General features: G+C 42.2%; 2 protein-coding genes and 2 long non-coding RNA genes across 7 annotated transcripts; 3 read left to right on the top strand and 1 right to left on the bottom strand.

Moving 5' to 3' along the window:
- The first annotated feature begins 36 nt into the window (after window positions 1–36).
- Window positions 37–5,233, top strand: LOC114862347 (beta-1,3-galactosyltransferase 1-like). Its single transcript, XM_029162548.3, has 2 exons — window positions 37–231; window positions 3,416–5,233. Exons 1-2 carry the CDS (start codon window positions 188–190, stop codon window positions 4,620–4,622), a joined length of 1,251 nt encoding a protein of 416 aa, XP_029018381.1. The 5' UTR covers window positions 37–187; the 3' UTR covers window positions 4,623–5,233.
- Window positions 5,234–8,238: 3,005 nt separating this feature from the next.
- On the top strand, window positions 8,239–13,338 carry LOC114862678 (beta-1,3-galactosyltransferase 5-like). Of its 4 annotated transcripts, none has more exons than XM_029163284.2 (3): window positions 8,239–8,877; window positions 10,789–10,970; window positions 11,584–13,338. In XM_029163284.2, the coding sequence occupies exon 3, from the start codon at window positions 11,589–11,591 to the stop codon at window positions 12,597–12,599; it is 1,011 nt and encodes a 336-aa protein (XP_029019117.1). In that variant the 5' UTR covers window positions 8,239–8,877; window positions 10,789–10,970; window positions 11,584–11,588; the 3' UTR covers window positions 12,600–13,338. The 4 variants fall into 4 exon arrangements, with proteins under 4 accessions (XP_029019117.1, XP_055365953.1, XP_029019103.1 ...); XM_055509978.1 differs by having other exon boundaries at window positions 8,239–9,269; XM_029163270.2 differs by lacking the exon at window positions 8,239–8,877 and adding an exon at window positions 9,310–9,664.
- Window positions 13,339–13,489: 151 nt separating this feature from the next.
- Window positions 13,490–15,521, bottom strand: LOC129604287 (uncharacterized). Its single transcript, XR_008695058.1, has 3 exons — window positions 15,393–15,521; window positions 14,959–15,072; window positions 13,490–14,331 (listed from the first exon to the last, which is right to left on the bottom strand). It is a non-coding gene; the product is annotated as an uncharacterized LOC129604287 (long non-coding RNA).
- A 4,970-nt stretch (window positions 15,522–20,491) lies between these two features.
- LOC129604369 (uncharacterized) lies at window positions 20,492–21,980 on the top strand. Its single transcript, XR_008695181.1, has 3 exons — window positions 20,492–21,340; window positions 21,443–21,494; window positions 21,663–21,980. It is a non-coding gene; the product is annotated as an uncharacterized LOC129604369 (long non-coding RNA).
- The last annotated feature ends 1,566 nt before the right edge of the window (window positions 21,981–23,546 follow it).

Raw genomic sequence — 23,546 nt, 5'->3', positions numbered from 1 at the left:
TCCTGTGCGTCGGTGCGTAAAGATCAGCCTCTCTATCACAGGACTTCTCGACATTTACAAATAGGATTAAAAAAAGCGGACTGACTCGTGCTCGATGCGCCGGAGCAGTGCGTGACGCTGCGCAGCCGCCGCTCCTCCGTCTTCATGAACCCCGCGCCGTGGAGGTGACAGGTGGGTCGCTGCCGTCATGGATGACGCTGAAACCACGACGTGCCTTAATGGGGCGAAAAGGTAAGAACGTCGATCTAATTGCATTCAACTTTAAACAACGAAAAACACACAAGTTTAGGCGTAAAAGCGACGGGACGCGCGGATTACATTTTTATTACGCACCGACGCGATAACAGTGGAAGAGACTTAACTAAACATGTGAAAAACAATACAGGCTCCTAAATAAATCATGAGCTATGGAAACAGATTGGGGCCCAACTAAAATCTTTAATATTTAAAGCTAGAACGGACATGTATGAATTGTTTATGGGTATTAGATGCCGTTTTTAACAAATATATATGTATATATATTGTAATACACAAAAACCCTCTAGCATAATACTGCAGATATGTATATATTTTTATATTTAAATAAGAAATGTCCCGTTAGTGCTGCAACTGGAACAAGTAACCGTGGACTTTGCACTATATATGCGCCACCTGCTTTGTGCGCACTGTCAGACACACATCACGATTTCTCAGTCGATCGTGTTCTGTCTTGAAATCCACAAATGTCTATGAACTATCAGTCCAACTAGAACTGTAAAATAAATGTTGATAGCAGTAGTCCCCGTGGATTGAGCTGTGAAACGACATCACCCCTTATTGACCCATCATGGACAGGACCATTAGACAACCAGGTGGCCTATGGTAGAAAGGGTGTGTGTGTGTGGGGGGGGGGGGTCAAACACAGAGAGGACAAACACCATCCTCTCTGATTATTTCTATCTAAAGACAAAGTAAAGAAAATGGGCTAATTCCTCGCATGCCAGAAGGTGTTTCTATTAATAATAACACATCAGTAATTTGTCTGTAACGTGTGACATGAAACATCAATGTGCTGGTGGCAAATAACTGTAAGTTAAATGCATTACATGAACCTAATCTCACTTTTACTGTAGGCGTTGGTTCACTTAACTGAGAAGTAAAACAACGCTCGCAAGGGCTGAATCAGAAAAACTTGAAATAAGGGGAAGTGAAACCTGTTTCGTGGTTTGCACAAATTCCTTCTTTGGACCCGTCAACATACAAAGTTGTTGTTCCAGATGTGATGCATAACGCAAACCACTATTTTGTAAACGGGTTTTTGAAACTAAACTGTTTCATGTGATTTATCAGATGACTGTATTGTGGTAGTGGCCACATATGCAGACTATCACCCTTCTAAATCTTAGTGTCAAATGTGAAATCAAAGACAAAAATGCTTTATCTGTGTAAATAATGCAAACAGCTCCACACCTTTTCCCTCCCATTTGAGTCTATAGACTGTTTTCAGACAGCAGAGTGTGCTCTGTGAGCCGTGGACACGACTTCTGTATAACAACGCCACCATGACGGCGTTTCCTATTACAAACCGTCCATCACAACTGTCATTTAATGAAACCTCTGTGACATGAAATGATCTTTAACACAAATGAACTTGTGCCCAAGTGTGATGAAGGCTTGTGAAACGTGAAACTACAGTAAATTAGTTTTCTCTCTTATTGTTGCACCAACGTTTATCCATGTAATGCTTGCGTGTCTCCAGCAGCTTTGGTCTGTGCTGCGATTCGGAAAACACATTATAATTCATAAGCATTTTTATGAGATACTGATATTGTCATGATCTTCCATTCATTGGAAGTCTGTTAGACCGAGTCAGAGCAAGAGAGATTCACGGGATAAGGGCAAATGAGTCACTTTAATAACGTGAACAAAGCAGTTTAATAACTCGGGAACCAATTAAAGCAAAAACACACAAATGCAGAAAACAATAAAGCAGGAGGACTTAAAACTAAAGACAGCCGATCAAGGACGGAATAAATACTGTAACTTCATTTGACTACATTACAGACATGGTTGGAAAAACATTGCATGACTGGTGACTCGCATGTGTGACAAAGCGTGACTTGATATGGGCCAAGAGAAAGATGAAGAGATGGCGAGAGAGAGAGAGAGAGAGAGTCATCTAAAGGAGGACTGGAGAGGTGTAATACAGGGTCTGGAGAGAACATTTCTGTATTTGAACCATCTAGTGAACTGGATCTGCACATAGATATGATATAGAAATGCAAATGTACGTTCAATTCCCATTGGACTGGAGTGACAGCACACGGCCCCGTACAGAAACTCTGCCACGTAATTCTTCTTTTCATACTTAATTTAGGTGAATTCCTCTACCCTGTATCATGTATCATATATATATATGTTATATCAGCAGCATGGTGTAACTTTATTATTAGAATAATTATTGCTTGTCTGAGGACTGCTACTGTAACTACCTTACAGTACAGATACAGCTTCATCCTCCCTAAAAAGGTCTGCCAGTGCAAACAGAACCACAGGTGGGTTGGGTACGGGTTGGTCTTGGTTAAATTCATTTGTCATCTGGGTTGGAAAGAAAAAATGAGTCATAGTTATGTTGAGCCTGGTTTCCCTTCACCCTCAACAGCAATCAGTCAAACAATTCAACAGACCTGACGCCTGGTTCTGCAGGATGTCTTCTTTGTTAAAGGGTGTTCAGTGCTTTGTTGCAATTTGTGCTTTTTTCATTATTGTATTATTATCTGTACACACACATTGTAAAACACTTTGAGCTTTAACTAAATGCAACTGAATTATTGAACATAAGAAAAATAATGTGAAAATTCAAGGCTTCAGGTTTTTAACATAACAATTGGACATTGATGGAGTGAGTCAGTCATGACGAACAATGATTAAACAGGTTGTCCCGGTAACCGCCTATGTATTCTATCACACAGGCTTTACATTGCCATAAACAGGGATGTGACTTTACAATAGCTGACGCTTTAGAAAACAACTGCTGAGGTCAGAGACCATTCCACGATGTTAACTTTATTACTTCAGTACTTAATTTACCATTTATGGCCCCTATTTAGTGATTATTGTGTTTAAAGTGTGTTCAGAGACATCACCGCTGCTTCTATAGTATCAGACAGATTAAGGGTTGGAGGTTGATCCTGTGGGGGTTGATCATGTACATAGAGCATGTCTGAAGGTTTGTTGCTACAGGTGTGACAGTTGTAAAGGAAAACACACCAACCCTGGGATTAGAAGGAAATAGATGTCAGGGTTGAATTCTTTGAGTGTGAAATACCACAGCAGGGCTGGGCAATGGACTTACACAATCTATATGCAGCAGTGTTGTCTGTGTGTTCCAGCTATGGCAGCCACTGACCAGTTTCTGTTTTTCTTGTCTTTTCAGACAACATGTTGACAGATCAAGTGCCCAAAGGAAGTCTTCGCTTCGCTTGTGGTTCAAGTTTCTTCTCCTTTTCTGTCTGGGTGCATTCGTCTTGTGTTACACTTTGCCTGGAAGCGTCACATCACAGTGGGTGAGCGATTCCTTCCAGAAGCACTACGAGAGGATTTTCAGTCGGATACATCAGAATATTTCACATCCTCCCTATAAACATTATAAAGATGATGAAACGACACGGGGAAAAATCCCAGAAACGACACCAGGAAAAACCCAATTAACGACACCAGGAATAATCCAAGAAACGACACCAGGAATAATCCAAGAAACGACAGCACCTAAAACAACCCTACCCACTGAGGCACGTACAGGTATTCAGTTCCACCAAGCATACCCACGCAACTACCACTTTATTATGGATAACACAGAAGTGTGCAACACCAGGAAGCCTTTCTTGGTCCTGATGGTTCCAGTGGCACCAAATAACGTGGCAGCTCGGGACGCGATCCGACAGACGTGGGGCAGCAGCAGCCTGGTTCAGGGGAAGGTGGTGCTCACCCTGTTCTTGCTGGGTCTCCCGAGTGGAGCGGACTTTCAGCAGCAGCAGGAGAAAGTCAGACAGGAGAATCAGCAGCATCATGATCTGATCCAGAGCGACTTCATGGACACCTACCTAAATCTTACCATTAAAACCATGGTGATCATGGACTGGCTAGCCACCCGCTGCCCTACAGCAGCCTACGCCATGAAGATAGATTCAGACATGTTTCTAAACATTGACAATCTCATGGTTATGCTGCAGAAGCCAGGTATCCCCAAGACTAAGTATCTGACAGGATACGTCATGTGGAACATTCCAGTCATACGTTCAATGGACTCTAAGTGGTATGTCTCCGAGGAGTTGTACCCAGATCCCCAGTACCCGACCTACACGCTGGGCATGGGCTATGTCTTCTCCAACGATCTCCCACAGAAGTTTGTAGAAGTCTCAACATCTATCACACCCTTTAACATAGAAGATGCTTATATTGGAATGTGCATGAAAAAGCTAGGATTCCCTGTGACGCCACCACCAGACCCTGGTCAGTTCAGGACTTATAACATAATGTATAACCGCTGTGAGTACTCCAAGATCATCACCTACATTCTCGGGTCTTCAGAGGAACTGGTGAGGTACTGGACAGATCTAAAGAAACCTGGACCTCCGTGTTGAGACCTAGTGTCACTGAGACGTCACGTGGGTGGATAGGGGCTGGGTGGCAGGGTGATATAAGCTGGAAGGAAACAGAGAGGGAAGCTCAAAGAAACATGAAATGAAGGGCAGTGATGAAGACGAACCCTCAACTCTGTGTTAAGACAATGACTGGTACAATTCAAGCAGGAGGAGGGGTGACAGTGGATTTCCTGGTTAGGTCATTTTACAGAATAAGCACTTCCTCAAATTGCCATGTTACAACACACATAATGTGACGTTTAGAGCGAAGTGTGAGAAAGGGCCTCGCATTATTCCAACGCATACCTCATACATTAGGTAGATTTCATGGGTTACACAAGTATAAATAGATGATAGTTCTGTTTCTTGACCTCAGTTTTTAAAACTTATGCTTTGCAAACAAAAAAAAACAAATCACAAAGGGAATCCATTTATTTAACTGAGTGTGGGAGGTGCAATGATTAAAAACGGCTGTGTGGTCTTTTTTATGGATGGGGCTGCTCTGTTTACAGTTAGGAAAAAGAAGGCGTGTGTTTGCTATTTATTTGAATCAATGAATGTGTTTAAATTAATAAATGTGATGTTTCATAATTAAACTAATCACACTATTACTATGCTCAACTTTTCTATTGCTCAAAACAACAGAAGTTACTGACGCTGCTCGAGCTCACGCTAACACTAGTTCTGTTGATTGCTGTATACCGATACTTTGCACTGAACGGCGCACGTCCAGAGTAGACACATACATGATCGACTGTGCACTGATTTGAGCAAACACTCTTCATGTCGCTCCGTTAGCGTGTTATTATATTACATCAGTTTCTGTAGCGACACCCGTTGCTGGGCAGTGCTGCATGTGCTGCTGGCGCTAAGGAGTGTGGCTGCAGAGGCTCAGTCTTGCTGCATTAAGGTACTGATTTATGATTGTTGTCGATGGGTGGGGTTGAGAGTGGGGTTAACAAGTGCTGGTTTCTGGCCTTTGTACGGGCAGCTTCCAAAGGGGGCTAAACACAACAACAAGATCTCTTAGCTGCTGAGGCCGACAAACAAACTGCAGTAACTTACAAACAGGGATATTCTAGGAAACTTCTCACAAATTCGTCTTTTACAAACTCACCCAGTCTGAACTTTTAAATGCAGCTCCGCGCTGCACCTAAAATGAGCAGTCAAACCCACAAACCACAGGAGTTTGCCAATAGAGGCGGACAAACAACCAAGTGCAGGTGTGGTGCATCAGACACGAATGCCTTTTCATGCTATGTACCTTTTATGAGCATAGTTCGTCTGTATCACCACATATTAACATATAACAAAACTAGCTTTAGATACAAAAATGCTTAATAGCAAATGCTTTACTGTAAAGATCACTTTCATCCAGATGAAGTCACCTGAAAGCACTGAACTTTTCTTTTTAAGTCAAAACGTTTCATTACTACTGCTAATCCAAATACCTTTCTTCAGTCTGATTGAAGAAGCCTGACTGAGAAGATGAGTAAGATAAGATAGACCTTTATTCGTCGCACAATGGGGAAATTTCCATGTTGCAGCAGTACAAAACAAGAGCAGAGTCATATGATGTACAATGTAAGTAAAATTAAAAATGTCTCCTATATATACACACATGCACACTGAAGTGATGGGTAATTCCACCATAGATTGATCGGAAATTGCACAAGGTAAAAGTAAAAGTTTGCCCAAACATTTGTATAGTGACCACAGAATAAGGTGACAATTGTAGCAACAGTTACAATAACAGTGATTTACTGGAGCAGCTTAGGTTGTAAAGTCTTACAGCAGCAGGTAGAAACGACCTACGGTGTCGCTCCTTCAGACACTTAGGATGTATCAGTCTGTCACTAAGGAGCTGCATAGTGATGACACCGTTTCATACAGTGGGTGGGCATCGCTCTCCATCATGGATCATAGCTTAGCTACCATCCTGCTTTCTCCCACCTCCTGCACTGAAACAACAGGCCGCCCCAGGACAGAGCTGGCCTTCCTGACCAGTTTCTCCAGTCGCTTCCTGACCAGTTTCTCCAGTCGCCTCCTGACCAGCTTCTCCAGTCGCCTCCTGACCAGGTTCTCCAGTCGCCTCCTGACCAGCTTCTCCAGTCGCCTCCTGACCTGCTCCTCCAGTCGCTTCCTGACCAGTTTCTCCAGTCGCTTCCTGACCAGTTTCTCCAGTCGCTTCCTGACCAGCTCCTCCAGTCGCCTCCTGACCAGGTTCTCCAGTCGCTTCCTGACCAGTTTCTCCAGTCGCTTCCTGACCAGTTTCTCCAGTCGCTTCCTGACCAGTTTCTCCAGTCGCTTCCTGACCAGTTTCTCCAGTCGCTTCCTGACCAGCTCCTCCAGTCGCCTCCTGTCTGCTGCTGAGATGCTGCTGCACCAGCAGACTACTCCATAAAAGATGGCTGATGCCACCACAGAGTCATAAAAGGTCTTTAGGAGTGGTCCCTGGATTTCAAAAGACCTCAGTCTCCTTAACAGGTAGAATCTGCTTTGTCCTTTTTTATACAGTGCGTCTGTAATGAAACGTTTTGACCCAAGAAGAAAGAAGTCCACTAGCCATGACTCCACTTTCAGAGTTTACATTTTATAACAGTCTACTATGCCAATTATGGCATTTATGAATGCCACTGACCGATACTGTACACGCATACAAAATGTGGTGGAAATTTCCCATAAACAAGCAGCGTGACAATGAGAGAGTTGTCCTGTGTGTGATTTATGTGTGTGTCCAGGCATCTGTTTTACCCACTGAGATGCCAGGCCACCAACTATTATTAATTTAAACAGCTGAAGCTGAAAATAAATGATAACCCTTTAAAATTCCAGACTGGTTTACGGTCAAATCCAGAAAACTGTGCAGGTAGGAAAAGATTCAAGAAATAAGCGTGGACTTGAAGCGAAAGGCAACAATTCACTCGTGTCACCAGAAGAGACAGGAGTAAAGGAGAGGACATACTGACCACCTGATACTGTGTTTAGGAACCAATAGGAAGTCTCTAACTTAAATTGACTATTAATATTTGGGAGCGTACAGGTTTTATGTGCAACAAGAATTGGGACGTTAAATGATTTCCTCCCCAAGGAACCATCCATCCAGTACCAGCGTCATCTGTTTCCAACCTCCTGTTATGAATAGATAAATGGATGGACTAATTGGGACCTGACCCTGAAATAAGGCTGTTAGAGCTTAGAACAGGTGTTTGACACATCTGGCCAGGATAGGAAAGGAGTTTAAGCGTCTGATAAGATCTTCAGTTAGAAACCAAGCTATCTTTAATGCCGTCACCATCAGCGTTCAGTTGAGTTGTTGCAGTTGAGAACTCAGTGCAGCAGTTCTTCCAATAAAAAAACCTGCTGATTGCTTTTACAAACCGGGAACCAGAGCTGGACCCAAAGTGCAAGACTCCAGAGGCTGAACGGATAAAAATCAATTAGAATTTATTCAAAAATAAATACCAGGAGACAGTGACAGGTTCCCTGAAGCTCTGAAAAACGCTCCAAAAGCAGGATGTAAATATTGAAATTACCAAAAAAACATATCTGCAAGCTGCAGGACCTAGAAATTGTCTAAAACAAAATGTCTTTAACTAGAAACAAACACCACTGTACACTGCAGGCAAAACGGTCTGTCACTTTGGAAAAAACTAGAACACAAAATCACTTCACGCAGGAAAATAACAAACGCTACAAAAGCTTAAACTCAACTGATACTGCACAAACCTACGTACTCACTCATGATTACTAAGCGCTTGGGTCACACAGAAAACAATGGACAAGGGCGATGTGGATGACTGATACAAACAAATGCAAGGCGGCACACTAGCAAATGATGAATGAACTGGACAGAACTTCAATCTACATGCAAATTAACAATAATGAGAAACACCTGCGTTCGTAGGCGTGACCCGAGAGAAACAAGAGGGTGGGACGAAGCGTGTGTGACAGGTAGAAGCTAGACAGGTAAACATGGATGCATACATGTAATGAGCAACACATACGGAAAACAACCGGAAATGTAAAGACAAAGACTAAATAAACTCATACCTGCGACCACAGGACTGAGAAAAGAGAGGCTGTTAAAACCAAGAAAACAGACAAACCAGGATGATAACAACAAACAGCTCATACCTGCGCACTTACAAGACTGTGGGAACAAACACCTGTTGAGAACAAGGACCAAGTAAACCAGTTTCTTGGATGACGTCTGGTGGGAAAACTGGGGAACGGCAGGACCCTCGGGTCACAGGTGGAGATTTTAGACCAAAATGCATATGATTCTGTGTGTAGATGAGTTTTACTGTGCATTTGGGGTCAGACTGCACTGAGATGTTTTATTTTTACATCCTGTCACTGCGTCAGTGCAGCAGCATTTACGGACTATGATGCTGCAGATGGATTAATGAAGGAAACCTGGCTAAAATAACGTGATTTAATGGAACGTTTGGAACAAACAAGATTGCACTGACCCCGATGAAGGTAATTTATGGCCGCAATAACGGACGACCGAGGACTTTGACAACGGGGGAGTGTTTTTTGGAAGAGTGATATGGGCGGTGTTTAGGGGCTAAAGCTGCTTCAGCCTCTTATCTGTGTTAATGGGCACCATTACCTGTGGTTTAAGACGGGAACAAGCCGAAGGTAAGAAGAGGGGGTGGAGAGAGAGAGAGGGGGAGGGGGAGGGGAGAGGGGGCGGCACATCCCGAAAGCTTTAATCGTAGACTTACTTTTATTAGCACCGCTTTGATAAAAGCTTTGGGGGCGGAGGTTTTATTGTTTTATTAGCTCATGAGCTTCGTCTTTTTTAATTTCAGGTTGGAACATAGAACATTTTACCTTTTACCGTTTCTGAAATGCAATTTCGCTACACTTTTCATTTACCGTACACGTACGTTTGTACATTTGTGCGTCTGTTTCACAGAACGAATCAATTGAATTATTTTTGAACGAGTATTTTCGCTCTGGGTATTATTTAATGTGATTTGTGGTGTGAGAACGTCTGAATGTCCGTAAACGTACACGAGCTGCTGCTTTGGGTGAGTCTTTAAAATCCTATGCCTGGATTTTACCTTTAGGTTTGATTGGGATGAAGAATCCTGATAACTGCAATCATTTATAGGCTGTAGGTTCTAGTCCGAGTTTCCGACAGTAATCACGGGAAAAACACTGGGTGAAAGTCAGCTGTTTGATTGCTTCCTTGTTTTGTTCATTATGATCAAGAGTGTCTTAACTTATGATATAGTATTAAAATATCTTCACGTGTAATTTAATAACTAACGTAAACAACAGCGAACGACGTTTCTGTTGTTGTTCTGTTTCCAAAAATAAAAACGGGCTTTGCTCAAGATGGATGCGCTATGAAGAAGTGGTTTTAGGTTTCAAATTCTTCAAGTTAGCTGTGCCTCACATTTAAATATGTGTCACAGACACTAATGCAGCCAGTCATAAAAGCACAATGCAACCAGTATCTGACCACATAATAAGCAAATGTTTCAGGACATTTTCAAATCAATTACTGGAACAACTTCTTCTAAATAAACCCAGGTGAACCTATTTGCAGTGTAGCAGCTCTGCTGTAGCTGTAATACAGTGTAACACGTACTGCAAACGGCTTAAGTCTATAGGCGTTCTACTAGTCAGAGCACCTGGTATTTGAGTCTTACCTGTATTTTATAGATGAATACTTTTTTTGTTTTGAGAGGAAGATCTGGACAGGATGGGCCGACACTCAGCAGAACTGTTAAGGACCTTAAGATGACGTTTGGTTTGAACCGGTGCTCTATCTTAATTTGGATTGTTGCACAATCAGGCTTGAAGCAACTTGTTGCATTCACTGCTGCTCTTAAATAGTTCCCTGGAGGTCTGTAGGACGATTGACTACGGGTGACTGAGGATCAAAGGCTGATAGAGGTTACACAAATAAAAAAGCAGAATTCTATTACATCTGAGTTTGTAATTGATCTTGTTCAAGAATAAATGCACCCAACAATAACCGCATCCATGAGATTGGACTTAAAATACAGAAGATGGTGTTTTGCCCCATAATTGTTGATTGTCGCATGTTAAACAGCAGTTTAACCTCAACAAGGTTCAGGAGTTAATAAAACGCAGGTAAAGATCGTCATGAAACACAACCAACATGTCAGCTTTCTGACAACAGGTCTAAAGTCGCTGAAGCCCCCAGCGCCTGATGAAGAACTCCTCCCAGATTCCTGGTATGTGACCACCGCTCTGGTGGTCACACCTGTCTGTCTTGCTCCTGCTGACAGTAATGTAGTTGGACGAGAACAACCTGCTGTTGAAGACTAGTACCTTCATGTTACATTTGGGACGAAAATTCAGGTATGTTGAGTTAAGTTAGACTGGCTGAAGGGCCAGAGGTACATTTGCTTAGGTTGCATGAGGTATGCAGCCTGTGTCTAAAAACATTTGACTAGAGAAAGACTGACGGTCTGCAGTTCTGCTGGTTCCAGGTGGAATAGAGACAATAAATGATGCAAATAAAGGCCTTGTGCTGACTCTGAGGTGGTGTTTCAGGGCCGGGCAGGTCTCCACACAGAGCTGCCTTTTTTTGCATAGAGGGCTTCAGGGAGACTTCTTTTCTCACTAGTGTTGTGCTTAATCCGTGCAGGTTCAGACAGGAAACCGTTCACTTTGCTTTAATGTCTTTACTGTGAAGGTTCACTTTACGTGTGCGTTTTTCCCCTGCTAGTCTTACAATGCTGTTTATCAAATACTTCTCATCTCAAGTAGTGTTTTCATGCTGCAAAATAGTGTAAAGCCTAATGAATTAGGATACAACACAGGATACAACACAACCATAACAAAAATTAACACCAAAATAAAATCACTGGATAAATGTTATTGTAAAAGAATATTGTGAGGATGGTTTGATTGATTGACACATTACTAATGTAAACACAAATTGATGACTGAGAATCTCTTTTCTGTACAGCTTTAATGGAGAATAAAAGGAAACTCCTCCAAAGCGTCTTCATCATCTTCATGGGAGTAGTGGTCTTCTTCTCCCTCTTGATCAGCTTTGATAATAGATTGAACAGCCCTAATGGTTCCAGTCAACCAGTAATGGTATCACCACAATCAAAACTAGACCAGTGGAAGGATCCTGGCCCGTATCATGTGGCCTATCCAAGAAACTACAGATTCATTATGGATGATACAGCAACATGCAGGAACAGGACTCCTTTTCTGCTCTTGATGGTCCCAGTTGCACCCAGTGACGTGGAGGCACGGGACACCATCCGGAAGACATGGGGCAGTGAGAAGTCGGTTCTGGGCCAGACGGTTGAAACCCTCTTCATCCTGGGCCTGCCAGGAGGACCTGATCACGAGCAGCAGCAAGAGAAGCTCCATCAGGAGAACCTGCAGCACCGTGACCTGATCCAAGGCAGGTTCCAGGACACCTACCGCAATCTGACCATCAAGACCATGCTCACGCTGGAGTGGCTCTCCCTTTACTGCACCAAGGCTTCCTATTACATGAAGATTGATTCTGATATGTTACTGCATGTCCCCAATTTGGTCAAGTTGCTGCTGGATCCTAAAACACCCAAACAAAAGTACATGTCAGGCCTTGTGTGGTGGCACAGCCCAGTTATAAGGAACCCTTTTAACAGGTTCTATATGCCAGCACGTGTGTTTGCTGAGCCAGAGTACCCTCCTTACCCCCTGGGCATGGCCTATGTCATGTCCCTGGATCTGCCCGCGAAGCTTCTGCAAATGTCCTCTCAGATTAAACCCATCTACATTGAGGATGCGTATCTGGGCATGTGCCTACAGCGCCTGGGCATCGCTCCCACCGATCCTCCTGAGGACACCATGTTTTTAGTCCTCCCCAAACACCCACCGAGCAACTGCCGCCTTTCCAAAGTGATCGCCGTGACGACGGAGAGCAGGCAGCAGATGATGAGTTACTGGCAAAAGAGCAAGCGACTGGAAGCTGAATGCTGAAGTGTTTGATCAGGTGTTTACAATGCGTTTACAATGGTCCTGTAATGAACCCAGACAGACCAACAATGGGTTACAGGAGGAGCGAGCTGTTGATCACTACTGGCCTCAGATACTCTTCCCAACCAATCAGAGCATTTGGGGGCGGGGCCTAAGACTTCTAGCACACACTGAACTGGACCCAAATAGAATAAAAGGTGTATTATGTGGACATTATCAATTTAAATCTTATTTGAATGGCAAAGTTAATGGAAACAAAGCATTAACTGTTAATTAATCTGAATTAGCTGAATCACCGTAGTACTTTGAATCTGAAGTATCACTCATGCAAAACAGACTGTGGATGCCAGTAAATCACCCAGCGGAGGGAGACTTGGGCAGAATGCATTGGATGCAGCGTGTGGGAGAAGTATCAACAGAAGCAGAACAGAAGATAGACTTGAAACCTCCCCAGTCCAGCAGCGCTGGAGTTCTGCTCTTCTCTCACAATGTATTGATCCTGACGACCAGAAGAGGGCAGGCCGACGCCACAGTGAACCTGCACCCAACCTACAGACATGTAGGAACTATTTATTTGGCTTCGTTTAGCATTTGTCGGTTGCTTCCACGCTGAGGACAGGTGAATGATGGAAATATAATGAAGCTGGGAGTTCAGCTACATTCACACGGTCCATGGAACAGAAGTTACATTACTTTTTCCTTTTTTATATGAATGAGATGTTTATTAAACACATGTTCCTCATGTTCTCAGTTTGATGATTATGTTTGACACAAGCACGGACGTCCACGTCTGGGTCCAGTTATGAATCTGCTGGGAAACACTAGATGAGAACATTACAGGATACAGTAGGTGTTGAGTTAGAAGATGATTGTTCTTATTTTAAGCACTAGTTATGATGCTGTTCCCTGCTGTTCAGGGTCACTCCATGGGGCTGTGAGAACCACCGGCAGCCTGGCCATCACACAGACACAGACCAACGCTGACCCCAGCGGGCGCATGGTGGCACACATGGACCCGTCCTGCTGCTCTCTGCAAAGCAAACACTGCTACAGACACCTGAGCAGGTGTGAACAAGCTGCCACCTGCTGGTAGAAAGGCGACGTTAGCGCTCGTTGCTTAGCAGAGTCTCTGACTCGTGACTCAAAGGAAACGCTGTGAGAAACGCCTTCACATCTGTTTGTGGTCCACACGCCGAGGTTGAAGGCCATGTGAAAACAAAACGGCAGTGACGGGGCAACGAGCGTAGAACATGTTCCCATGGCTGCGTCGGCCGCCGCCTCTGATTGTGGTCCACCTGCTGTGGAGGAGTCACACCGTCTCACTGTTTGTCCTCCAGCCTTACTCACGTTCCTGTAAACACAAGTGGAGGAGTTGGGACCTTGACAAGCAAAGCTGGAGTGGCTTCCGCTGAGTGAGGCGTCTGAAGGGTCAACCCTCCCCAGCCCCGGCCGTGTGAATGAGCCCCCCCCGTGCTCACGCTGCAGGAGCCTCGCGCTGACAAACTCTAGTTCAGTGCTGCTTGTGGAACGCTGCTGTCATTGACTTTTAGTTTGTCCAGACAACCTGCACTGCCTGGTTAAACCAACACCATCACCATCAAACTCTGTGCCGATGAATCCGTTCCCACGAGAAAATCCCACTTTGGGGTCTGCGCAGATCAAACAGTCGTGTGGGGATCAGGGTCTTGTGTTTGTTTTCTCGCTCCGCTGTCAGAGTCTCTTCCTCTTTCTCAACCTTTAAACAACACAAAGGCAAACACATGAAGCAGCTGTGTGAGCTGTGGCTCCAGCTGAGCTTGGAGCCAGTTCAGGCTCCTGATACGAGCTACTGTACACGGATCCGTGCATCAACTGTGATCTATCCTCCTGTTCAGGAATAGTGATTTAAAGCCCACGGGGATTTAACAGGAGGTGCTCTTATTTGTGAGGAGGCAGCAGGAGGAGGAGCAGCCCGGCTCCTCCTCCTGGAGGGAGCTGTGGGATCAGCATCATCAGCTACAGTCGTCCTCACAGCTTAGAATGAGCTCAAACCACAACCCAGACGTCACCAAGCATCAGAAACTCGCCCCTGCAGCTGTTGTTGCTCTTTGGCTCCTAATAATTATTATTAAAATGGCTTGCTTAATGGAGTCAATAAGGGTCACAATAGATCTGTGTGTGCATAAAGCGATATGTACGTGCATAGGCAGGTTTCTGTCGAGGTGAAACGTTCCAGTAACGCTGCTGGTGTGACTTTGTGCCATGCAATGCAGTTGTTACACAGGGCTTGGATTTGAAGCGTGGTGTTCAACTTGTGTTTCGTGTCATGTTTTTTGTAAATATCGGGAGCGTCTCATCTGTTACCGATTTACCTGTTACCTACCGGCTGGTGCTCTCGGCGCCCGGGTGAACTGTGAGTGAAGCAAAGCAGTCAGCATCGGTCCAGGTCTCAGCTGGCGGCTTAAAGTCAATGTGCAGGCCTGTACTGTGCTGTGACCTAAATGAACAATCACAATTTCTCAGACCGAGCAATCGAGTGACATTCTGCTGCAACACTGGACGTCTGTCAACTGCATTATGTATAAGGCTGTTTAATTAAACAGATTAGAGTGCACAAATAGCTTAAGTGGTTCCTATAATAAAAATGAAATAATAAAATGCTACATTAAGGTTTGTTCACATCTTAGGAATTACCAGAAACATGTTTCCATAAATATATTAATATTAAGAACTCAAAATGTTACACACAATGCCAGTTAACACAGTAGCAACACATGCTAGTGCTGCTCAAGACCAGTGTATAAGACAGTGTATTACCGTATTTATACGATAGTTCTGGAGTCTGTACGATATACGATATCGTAGCTGTTATATCACAGCCGATGCTGACGTTCATCATGTTTTTATGTCGTTATGATTGACGCGCACATCACCAGAAACGGTTTTAACTCGTTGGCTCCTCCCCCTTGTCAATCACATCAGCAGCGCATCTGATTGGTTCGATGATCTGCTCATTTTTATGCGCACAGTTGCACCGTTCTTCTAGCATCGCGAAAAGAGGGAAAAGAAGCAAACGTGAGTTCAGAACCGAAGCAAACGAAGCTATCTTCAGGGACGGATTCAGCCTGTTGAATGAGGCCGATTCTTTTTCCCGCTGCTGCGGTGTTCAAGTGGTGTCGGACATTACAGTGTTAAAAAACTTAAGCACTCAAAAAAATACTTAAGCATTCAAAAAAATACAACTACATTCATGCATTCCCAGAGCAATAGCACTAAAATAGTGAATATTTGAAATTAAGACCAAGCTACATTTCTCCACTGTAGGTGTCTGTCACACAAACCTAAGGTAAAAGACCCTAACCCTTGTACTTGCATGTTTGACCACTAAATTACTTTAAATCCACTATGTGCACACGTATTGATGTTACAAAAATGTGTCCTAATGGCAATACTTTCACTTAGAAAAGGCCTCTAGTCCAGCTTTTGGAGCCGTTTTATAACTTTCTGTTTTTCTTTTGCCCCTAATCAACAGCGTTGCCTGTTTCAGTCCTCAGTCCATTGCAAATGGTTTGTGGGTTGACTGTTAAAAATGCTTAGAAGGTTAAACAACCCACAACCATCTGCAATTGCATCATCTGCATTGATGTGACCTGGTATTTATATATCAAATAATGCAAAATGTTGGATAAAAGACGCAAGATGGATCCGAACCAAAAACTCTGAGTTTTCCTTATTTCGGGGTTAACAAACTCAGAGTTTTCGGTTTCAGAAAGCGAGGTAACTTAAACCCGTAAAGCGGGGTAAGTTTAAGCCTGTTTCAAGAAGCGAGGTAACCGAAACCCAGAGTCAGTTACTATGGCAACTGACTCTGTGAACCAAACCTGGTCGCGAGCAGGTTTTATTCTGGAAACCCAGAGTTTCCTTCGGTCTCTGCCCCTTTTTAAAGTGAACAGTGTTTAAATACCTCATTTAATCTTTCAGTTCATTCATAGATTTCACCTGTTTCCTTCGCGCAGAGACCAAAATGTCCGTTTCTAGAGGATCCTGTAGATGAGGACGCTGTATTAATTCACACGGCACTGAATTTACGCCGCGAGAGGATTTTGACGCCACGAGTTAATTTTCTGTCATATCGCCGTGCATTTTTATTTTAGCGGTACCGATTTTCTCGAGACTCCATACATATATTAATAATCTTATTCACCCATACGTCAAACACATCACTCATCGTGGCCGTGCTTTTACATCCGAACAGATTCTTTGTGTTGCGTTACGTTTTTTTTTGTTAACGGTAGTTTTTTTTATAACATTGGAGATGCTGAGCACATTAGTGAAGCCACTGTATGTAGAATAGTTCGACCTCAAGCGCTTTCCTTGACACAAACTCCTTAAAGCCATTAAAGAGGAGTTTCACAGGATTGCAGGTATGTGGTATTTAATTCATTTCATTGAGGCTAATCTGAAATCTGCTGTGATCTGAAATAAACTGATAAATGTGCAGGTGCACTGACTACTCTTTCTAATGGTCACTGTAACTGACATTACATTGTTTACATCACCAAGATCATATGTGATGCTGCACATATCATAAACTTGAACTCGTCAACCCTAAATAACAGCCTGCACTGTACAGGTACATGTATGTCCTATACACTTATTTCAATGCATGCACTACACACTCACAGGAGCACTTCTATGCAGCACTAAAGTAATGTGAACTTTCTTCTAGGAGAGATTGACGGCTTTCTGCTGGAGATAGGGGTTAATGGCAGCCCACACTACTGACCCCTCACCCAGAACCTGAAGCAGGCCCCCAGCAGCGCTTTAACGTGTCACTGCAGAACAAGAGTCCGGGTGGAAATGACCATAGGCCTGTTGAAAGCACGTCTTCAGTGCCTACGTCACTTCAGGGTAACAGCTGAGAGGCCTGTGACATTATTGTGGCATGTGTGGTTCTCCACATTATTGCAATTATTAGAGAGGAGCAACACCCTGCCCTACAAATACAAGACCCTGAGGATGTCTTAATCAACCATTACCACCACCACCAATAAAAGAAACTGAATAGATGCAAATCATAATTTATTTGTTCTTTTTCATTTCCTACAAATACAAAGGCAATTGTTAGATTTTATGATTCTGCCAATAATTCATACAATTCACCTTTAACTATACACTCATCTCCAGCTTGTGTTTGGGAATTTCAATTTCTAGATCTGTCTTTTCAATCTTGTGGTACCAGTATAACATTTCCTTGAGATTTAGTTTATACAACTCAATAACCAGTAACTTAAAATACAGAAGATTTAGAGTTACAAGACATAGTTCCTCATTATTCTTACAGAATTGAACTCTGGCATTTACTGAACATCACTGAAGTGTGTGCATCTGTGCAGCAGAATGTGACAGACCCTCCTCCTGCTGTTCTTCCACACTCTGGGGCAGAGGGGAGATAATATTGTATACTTGTATACTTGGAGATCAAGTTACATCATTTAGGCTACGCAACACAAACCTTAGAAATCATGTGATGTGTAAAAACTGTATTAATATTACACTTTATAATACTGCTTATTATAATTTAAGCTTTATTTAGTAGTATACTTACAACATCCTGGGCTTCTGCTGTGACAGGAAGATTCACATATTGCCATCAGAATCTGTTAAGACCGACAAAGAACCCAACCCAGAGTCTAAGAAATGGATATATCAAAAGTAGTCTATGTAAAAAATCACATATATAGGTACAGTAGGCCTCTTACATTTTACACATGCACTTGTATCCTGGGGAGTGACTGGTTCTGATGAACTCCCTCCAGAAATTCCTTCAGCCTCTGCTTTCCAGTGTTCAGGCTGAGGGCCTTCTCCTCTGCATGCGTCAGAGGTGGAGGTGCAGGTCCTCCACCAGTTGTTCTATCCTCTGCCTACTTTCTGTTGGTTGAGTAGAAGTCAAATGATTTAACTGTGTGAAAACATTACAGCCATGTTGAAAATGCTGCTGCACTGCTATACTCTGCATGCTATTTAGTTATTTAATATGTCAAATGTTGTAAAGTCAGGTAGTCTACACACATGATATGATTGTGCCTTAGCTGTTTGAATTATGTTTTTACATTTCATTTATAGCCACGTTCTTTTATGCCTGCAGGATTGCGCCTACTGTACATAAAAACTGAATTTAAATTCCTATATTATTACGTGTTTTGGGTAACTTTTAAAACCTAATTAGATTAATGTAATAATTGCTCTCCATAAAACGTATTGGATTATTGAATTATCATTACTTTACAAATCCCACCTCAACCACAACAGGAATTTTAAAAATGCATAGACATAACACTGCACTTTTAATTCATACAAACATCAGTATTTTATGCAATTACTGACGAAACTTCTTAGATGAGTGAACAATTACTTTACAAGTCCTTACTTTACGAGTGAAATGTAAGAACAATACTAAAATTATTTAGTAATTAGTTACGCTGACCACTGCATTAGTTGTGTCAGTGCATCATTGCACTGATTAAAATGTAAACTTACGCATTGACTCGAGCAGCTATTTTCTTCCAAGCTAATTCTTTCTCTTTCGCCGCTGCAGCCGTGATGCTTTTTCTACAGATTATAGACTCGTAGTCGCTATATGCTTGACGTATCATATCCATTTCCGGACGTCTTTTGTTGTCCTGTTGCCATGGTGACTCGTAATATGTTCACTCTATTGATCAGGGCTTTGTATCGTCGCGGTGCACGCGCTTAACTCTGAGTCAGTCAACTCAGAGTTGCTTAAACCAACTCTTTTCAGCTGTTCTGGAACCGAAAACTCCAGGTTTGCAAACTCAGAGTAAATCAACTCAGAGTTCAGTTTCAACTCAGAGTTTGTTAAACCTCCTTCTTGAAATGGGCCCCAGGATAGCAGAGCAATGTGGTTTTTTTTTCTTAGAGAGGTGGATTTCAACTGCTTCTGTGGTCTGTGGGACTTATTTGTTAATATGGAGGTGAAGATCTCTTGCTCTTTGGGAAGGTGCTGTGGAAACCTTGCTTCACTGTGCTGCTCAGTCCCCAGTGCTGTTCACCCGATCTGCAGCACTAACTAGTGATGGCCAAATGAAGCTTTTCTGAAGCACTAAAGCTTGTGTCGAGAAAGGGTTCATTACTCGATTTTCGACACAGTATCTTTAGTGAAATCCGGTGGCCAAAAAATGAATTGCAGCTTGAATTTACTGTAATAAACCGCTTTATTATGGTTTCAAACCTTATTAATACCATTGGACGATTTCATCTGTTAGCTTCCTGATGCTTTAAGCATAATATACTTATGTGATTAATTTAATTAAATAAACTTTCCTTGTGTAAACATGTGCTGTTATGTGATTTTGTTTGGCTTGTTCCTTCTATATATATATATAATGAACAACAGTCCACTGAGGGAAGTATGCTTGTGCTGTGAGGTCACTGTTGCCACATGCTTTTGTGATGTATTAACCAGTGGACAGGTACATTTATATACAATACCATATGTTTGTTTATTGCCATATGTTTCTTTCACGTGCTAATTCTCGCCCATGATTCTTCTAATTCTCAAGTACAGTATTACATGCCTGAGCTGTAAATATGTACATATTATTCTTATTATTCTTATTATTATTCCCCTCTCCATAACTTCAGACCAGCTGAGGAAAGACCTAAAGCGGCTTAAAGCGTTTAGTCCTGGGGCCCGTTTCAAGAAGGAGGTTTAACAAACTCTGAGTTTAAACGAAACTCTGAGTTGATTTACTCTGAGTTTACAAACCTGGAGTTTTCGGTTTCAGAACAGCTGAAAAAAGTTGGTTTAAGCAACTCTGAGTTGACTGACTCAGGGTTAAGCGCGTGCACCGTGACAATACAAAGCCCTGATCAATGGAGTGAAGATACTACTACTCACCATGGCAACAGCACAACAAAAGACGGCCGGAAATGGATATGACCTCAAGCAAATAGCGACTACGAGTCTATATTCGGTAGAAAAAGCAACTTCGCGTAAGTTTACATTTTAATCATACAGTGTTCAGCGTAACTAAATCCTAAATAATTTTAGTATTGTTGTTATATTTCACTCGTAAAGTAAGGACTTGTAAAGTAATTTTTCACTCATCTAAGGCGTTACTTCAGTAATTGCATAAAATACCGATGTTTGTATGAATTAAAAGTGCAGTGTTATGTCTATGCGTTTTTAAAATTCCTGTTGTGGTTGATGTGGGATTTGTAAAGTAATGATAATTCAATAATCCAATACGTTTTATGGAGAGCAATTATTACATTAATCTAATTAGGTTTTTAAAAGTTACCCAAAACACGTAATAATATTACGTTTAATTTCAATTTTTATGTAGGCGCAATCCTGCAGGCATAAAAGAACGTGGCTAAAAATTAAATGTAAAAACATACTTCAAACAGGTATAAGGCACCATCATGTCATGGGTGTAGACCACCTGACTTTACAACATTTGACATATTAAATAACTAAATAGCATGCAGAGTATAGCAGTGCAGCAGCATTTTCAACATGGCTGTAATGTTTTCACACAGTTAAATCATTTGACTTCTACTCAGCCAACAGAAAGAAGGCAGAGGCTAGAACAACTGGTGGAGGACCTGCACCTCCACCTCTGACGCATGCAGAGGAGAAGGCCCTCAGCATGAACACTAGAAAGCAGAGGCTGAAGGAATTCCTGGAGGGAGTTCATCAGAACCAGTCACTCCCCAGGATACAAGTGCATGTGTAAAATGTAAGAGGCCTACTGTACCTATATATGTGATTTTTTACATAGACTACTTTTGATATATCCATTTCTTAGAGTCTAGGTTGGATATTTAGTTGGTCTTAACAGATTCTGATGGTAATATGTGAATCCTCCTGTCACAACAGAAACCCAGGATGTTGTAAGTATACTACTAAATAAAGCTTAAATTATGATAAGCAGTATTATAAAGTGTAATATTAATACAGTTTATACACATCACATGATTTCTGATGTTTGTGTTGCGTAGCTTAAATTATGTAACTTGATCTCCAAGAATACTGACATTATGATGTCCCCTCTGCCCCAGAGTGTGGAAGAACAGCAGGAGGAGGGTCTGTCACATTCTGCTGCACAGATGCACACAGTTCAGTGATGTTCAGTAAATGCCAGAGTTCAATTCTGTTAGAGTAATGAGGAACTATGTCATGTAACTCTAAATCCTCTGTATTTTAAGTTACCGGTTATTGAGTTGTATAAACTAAATCTCAAGGAAATGTTATACTTTAGAAAAGACAGATCTAGAAAATTGAAATTCCCAAACACAAGCTGGAGATGAGTGTATAGTTAAAGGTGAATTGTATGAATTATTGGAAGAATCATAAAATCTAACAATTGCCTTTGTATTTGTAGGAAATAAAAAAAAAACAAATAAATTATGATTTGCATCTATTCAGTTTCTTTTTTTGGTGGTGGTGGTGGTAATGGTTGATTAAGACATTAAAGCAAATCACATCTGACTGTCCATCCACTCTGCAGATTACTGTGATGGAAGGACTTTTCCTCTGGGTCTTGTATTTGTAGGGCAGGGTGTTGCTCCCCTCTAATAATTGCAATAATGTAGAGAACAACACATGTCACAGTAATGTCACAGGCATCTCAGGTGTTTCCTTGAAGTGACGTAGGCAATAAAGACTCGCTTTCAAGAGGCCTATGGTCATTTTCACCCGGACTCTTGTTCTGCAGGGCCACATTAAAGCGCTGCTGGGGTTCTGCTTCAGGTTCTGGGTGAGGGGTCAGTAGTGTGGGCTGCCATTAACCCCTATCTCCAGCAGAAAGCCGTCAATCTCTCCTAGAAGAAAGTTTACATTACTTTAGTGCTGCATAGAAGTGCTCCTGTGAGTGTGTAGTGCATGCATTGAAATAAGTGTATAGGACATACATGTACTTACCACAATGCAGCCTGTTATTTAGGGTTGACTCACGATATATTCATGAGTTGACGTTTATGATATGTGCAGCATCACATATGATCTTGGTGATGTAAACAATGTGATGTCAGTTACAGTGACCATTAGAAAGAGTAGTCAGTGCACCTGCACATTTATCAGTTTATTTCAGATCACAGCAAGATATAATTAACTGATCATCATTTTTCAGATTAGCCTGTATGAAACAAATTAATTACCACATACCTGCAATCCTGTGAAACTCCTCTTGGCTTTAAGGAGTTTGTGTCAAGGAAAGCGCTTGACATCGAACTATTCTACATACAGTGGCTTCACTAATGTGCTCAGCATCTCCAATGTTATAAAGAAAACTACCGTTTGCAAAAAAAATGTAACGCAACGCAAACAATCTGCTCGGATGTAGGAGCACGACCACAATAAATATGCATGGCGATATGACAGAAAATTAACTCTTGGCGTCAAAATCTTCTTGCGGCGTGAATTCAATGCCGTGTGAATTAATACAGCGTCCTCATCTACAGGATCCTCTAGAAACGGACATTTTGGTCTTTGCGCGAAGGAAAAAGGTGAAATCTATTAATGTACTGAAAGATTAAATGAGGTATTTAAACACTGTTCACTTTAAAAAGGGGCAGAGACCGAAGGAAACTCTGGGTTTCCCGAATAAAACCTGCTCCCGACCAGGTTAGGTTCACAGAGTAAGTTGCCATAGTAACTGACTCTGAGTTTCGGTTACCTCGCTTCTTGAAACAGGTTTAAACTTACCCCGCTTTACGGGTTTAAGTTACCTCGCTTTCTGAAACTGAAAACTCTGAGTTTTTCTTATTTCGGGGTTAACAAACTCTTGAAACAAAATTCTTGAAACGGGCCCCTGGAGCTCAGAGTTGTTGCCGTTGAGAACTTTTCTTTGTTATTCAGATGAGACCAGACAGACTGATGCAAAGAAAAAAACTCTGCTGGGTGTAGATTTTAGACCATTATGTGTATTGTTCTGTGAACACCTT

The sequence above is a fragment of the Betta splendens genome, chromosome 1 (genome assembly GCF_900634795.4).
Source record: "Betta splendens chromosome 1, fBetSpl5.4, whole genome shotgun sequence".
Taxonomy (NCBI): Eukaryota; Metazoa; Chordata; class Actinopteri; order Anabantiformes; family Osphronemidae; genus Betta; species Betta splendens.
The sequence above is the reverse complement of the archived record's forward strand: the minus strand, read 5'-3'. Positions and strand labels throughout refer to the sequence as shown.

Excerpts from the sequence above, each read along its gene's own strand:
- LOC114862678 (XM_029163284.2), top strand. The coding sequence starts at position 11,589 with ATGGAGAATAAAAGGAAACTCCTCCAAAGCGTCTTCATCATCTTCATG.
- LOC114862347 (XM_029162548.3), top strand. The coding sequence starts at position 188 with ATGGATGACGCTGAAACCACGACGTGCCTTAATGGGGCGAAAAG. Across the intron at positions 232-3,415 it reads TGCCTTAATGGGGCGAAAAG|ACAACATGTTGACAGATCAA; the intron begins GTAAGAACGTCG and ends TTGTCTTTTCAG.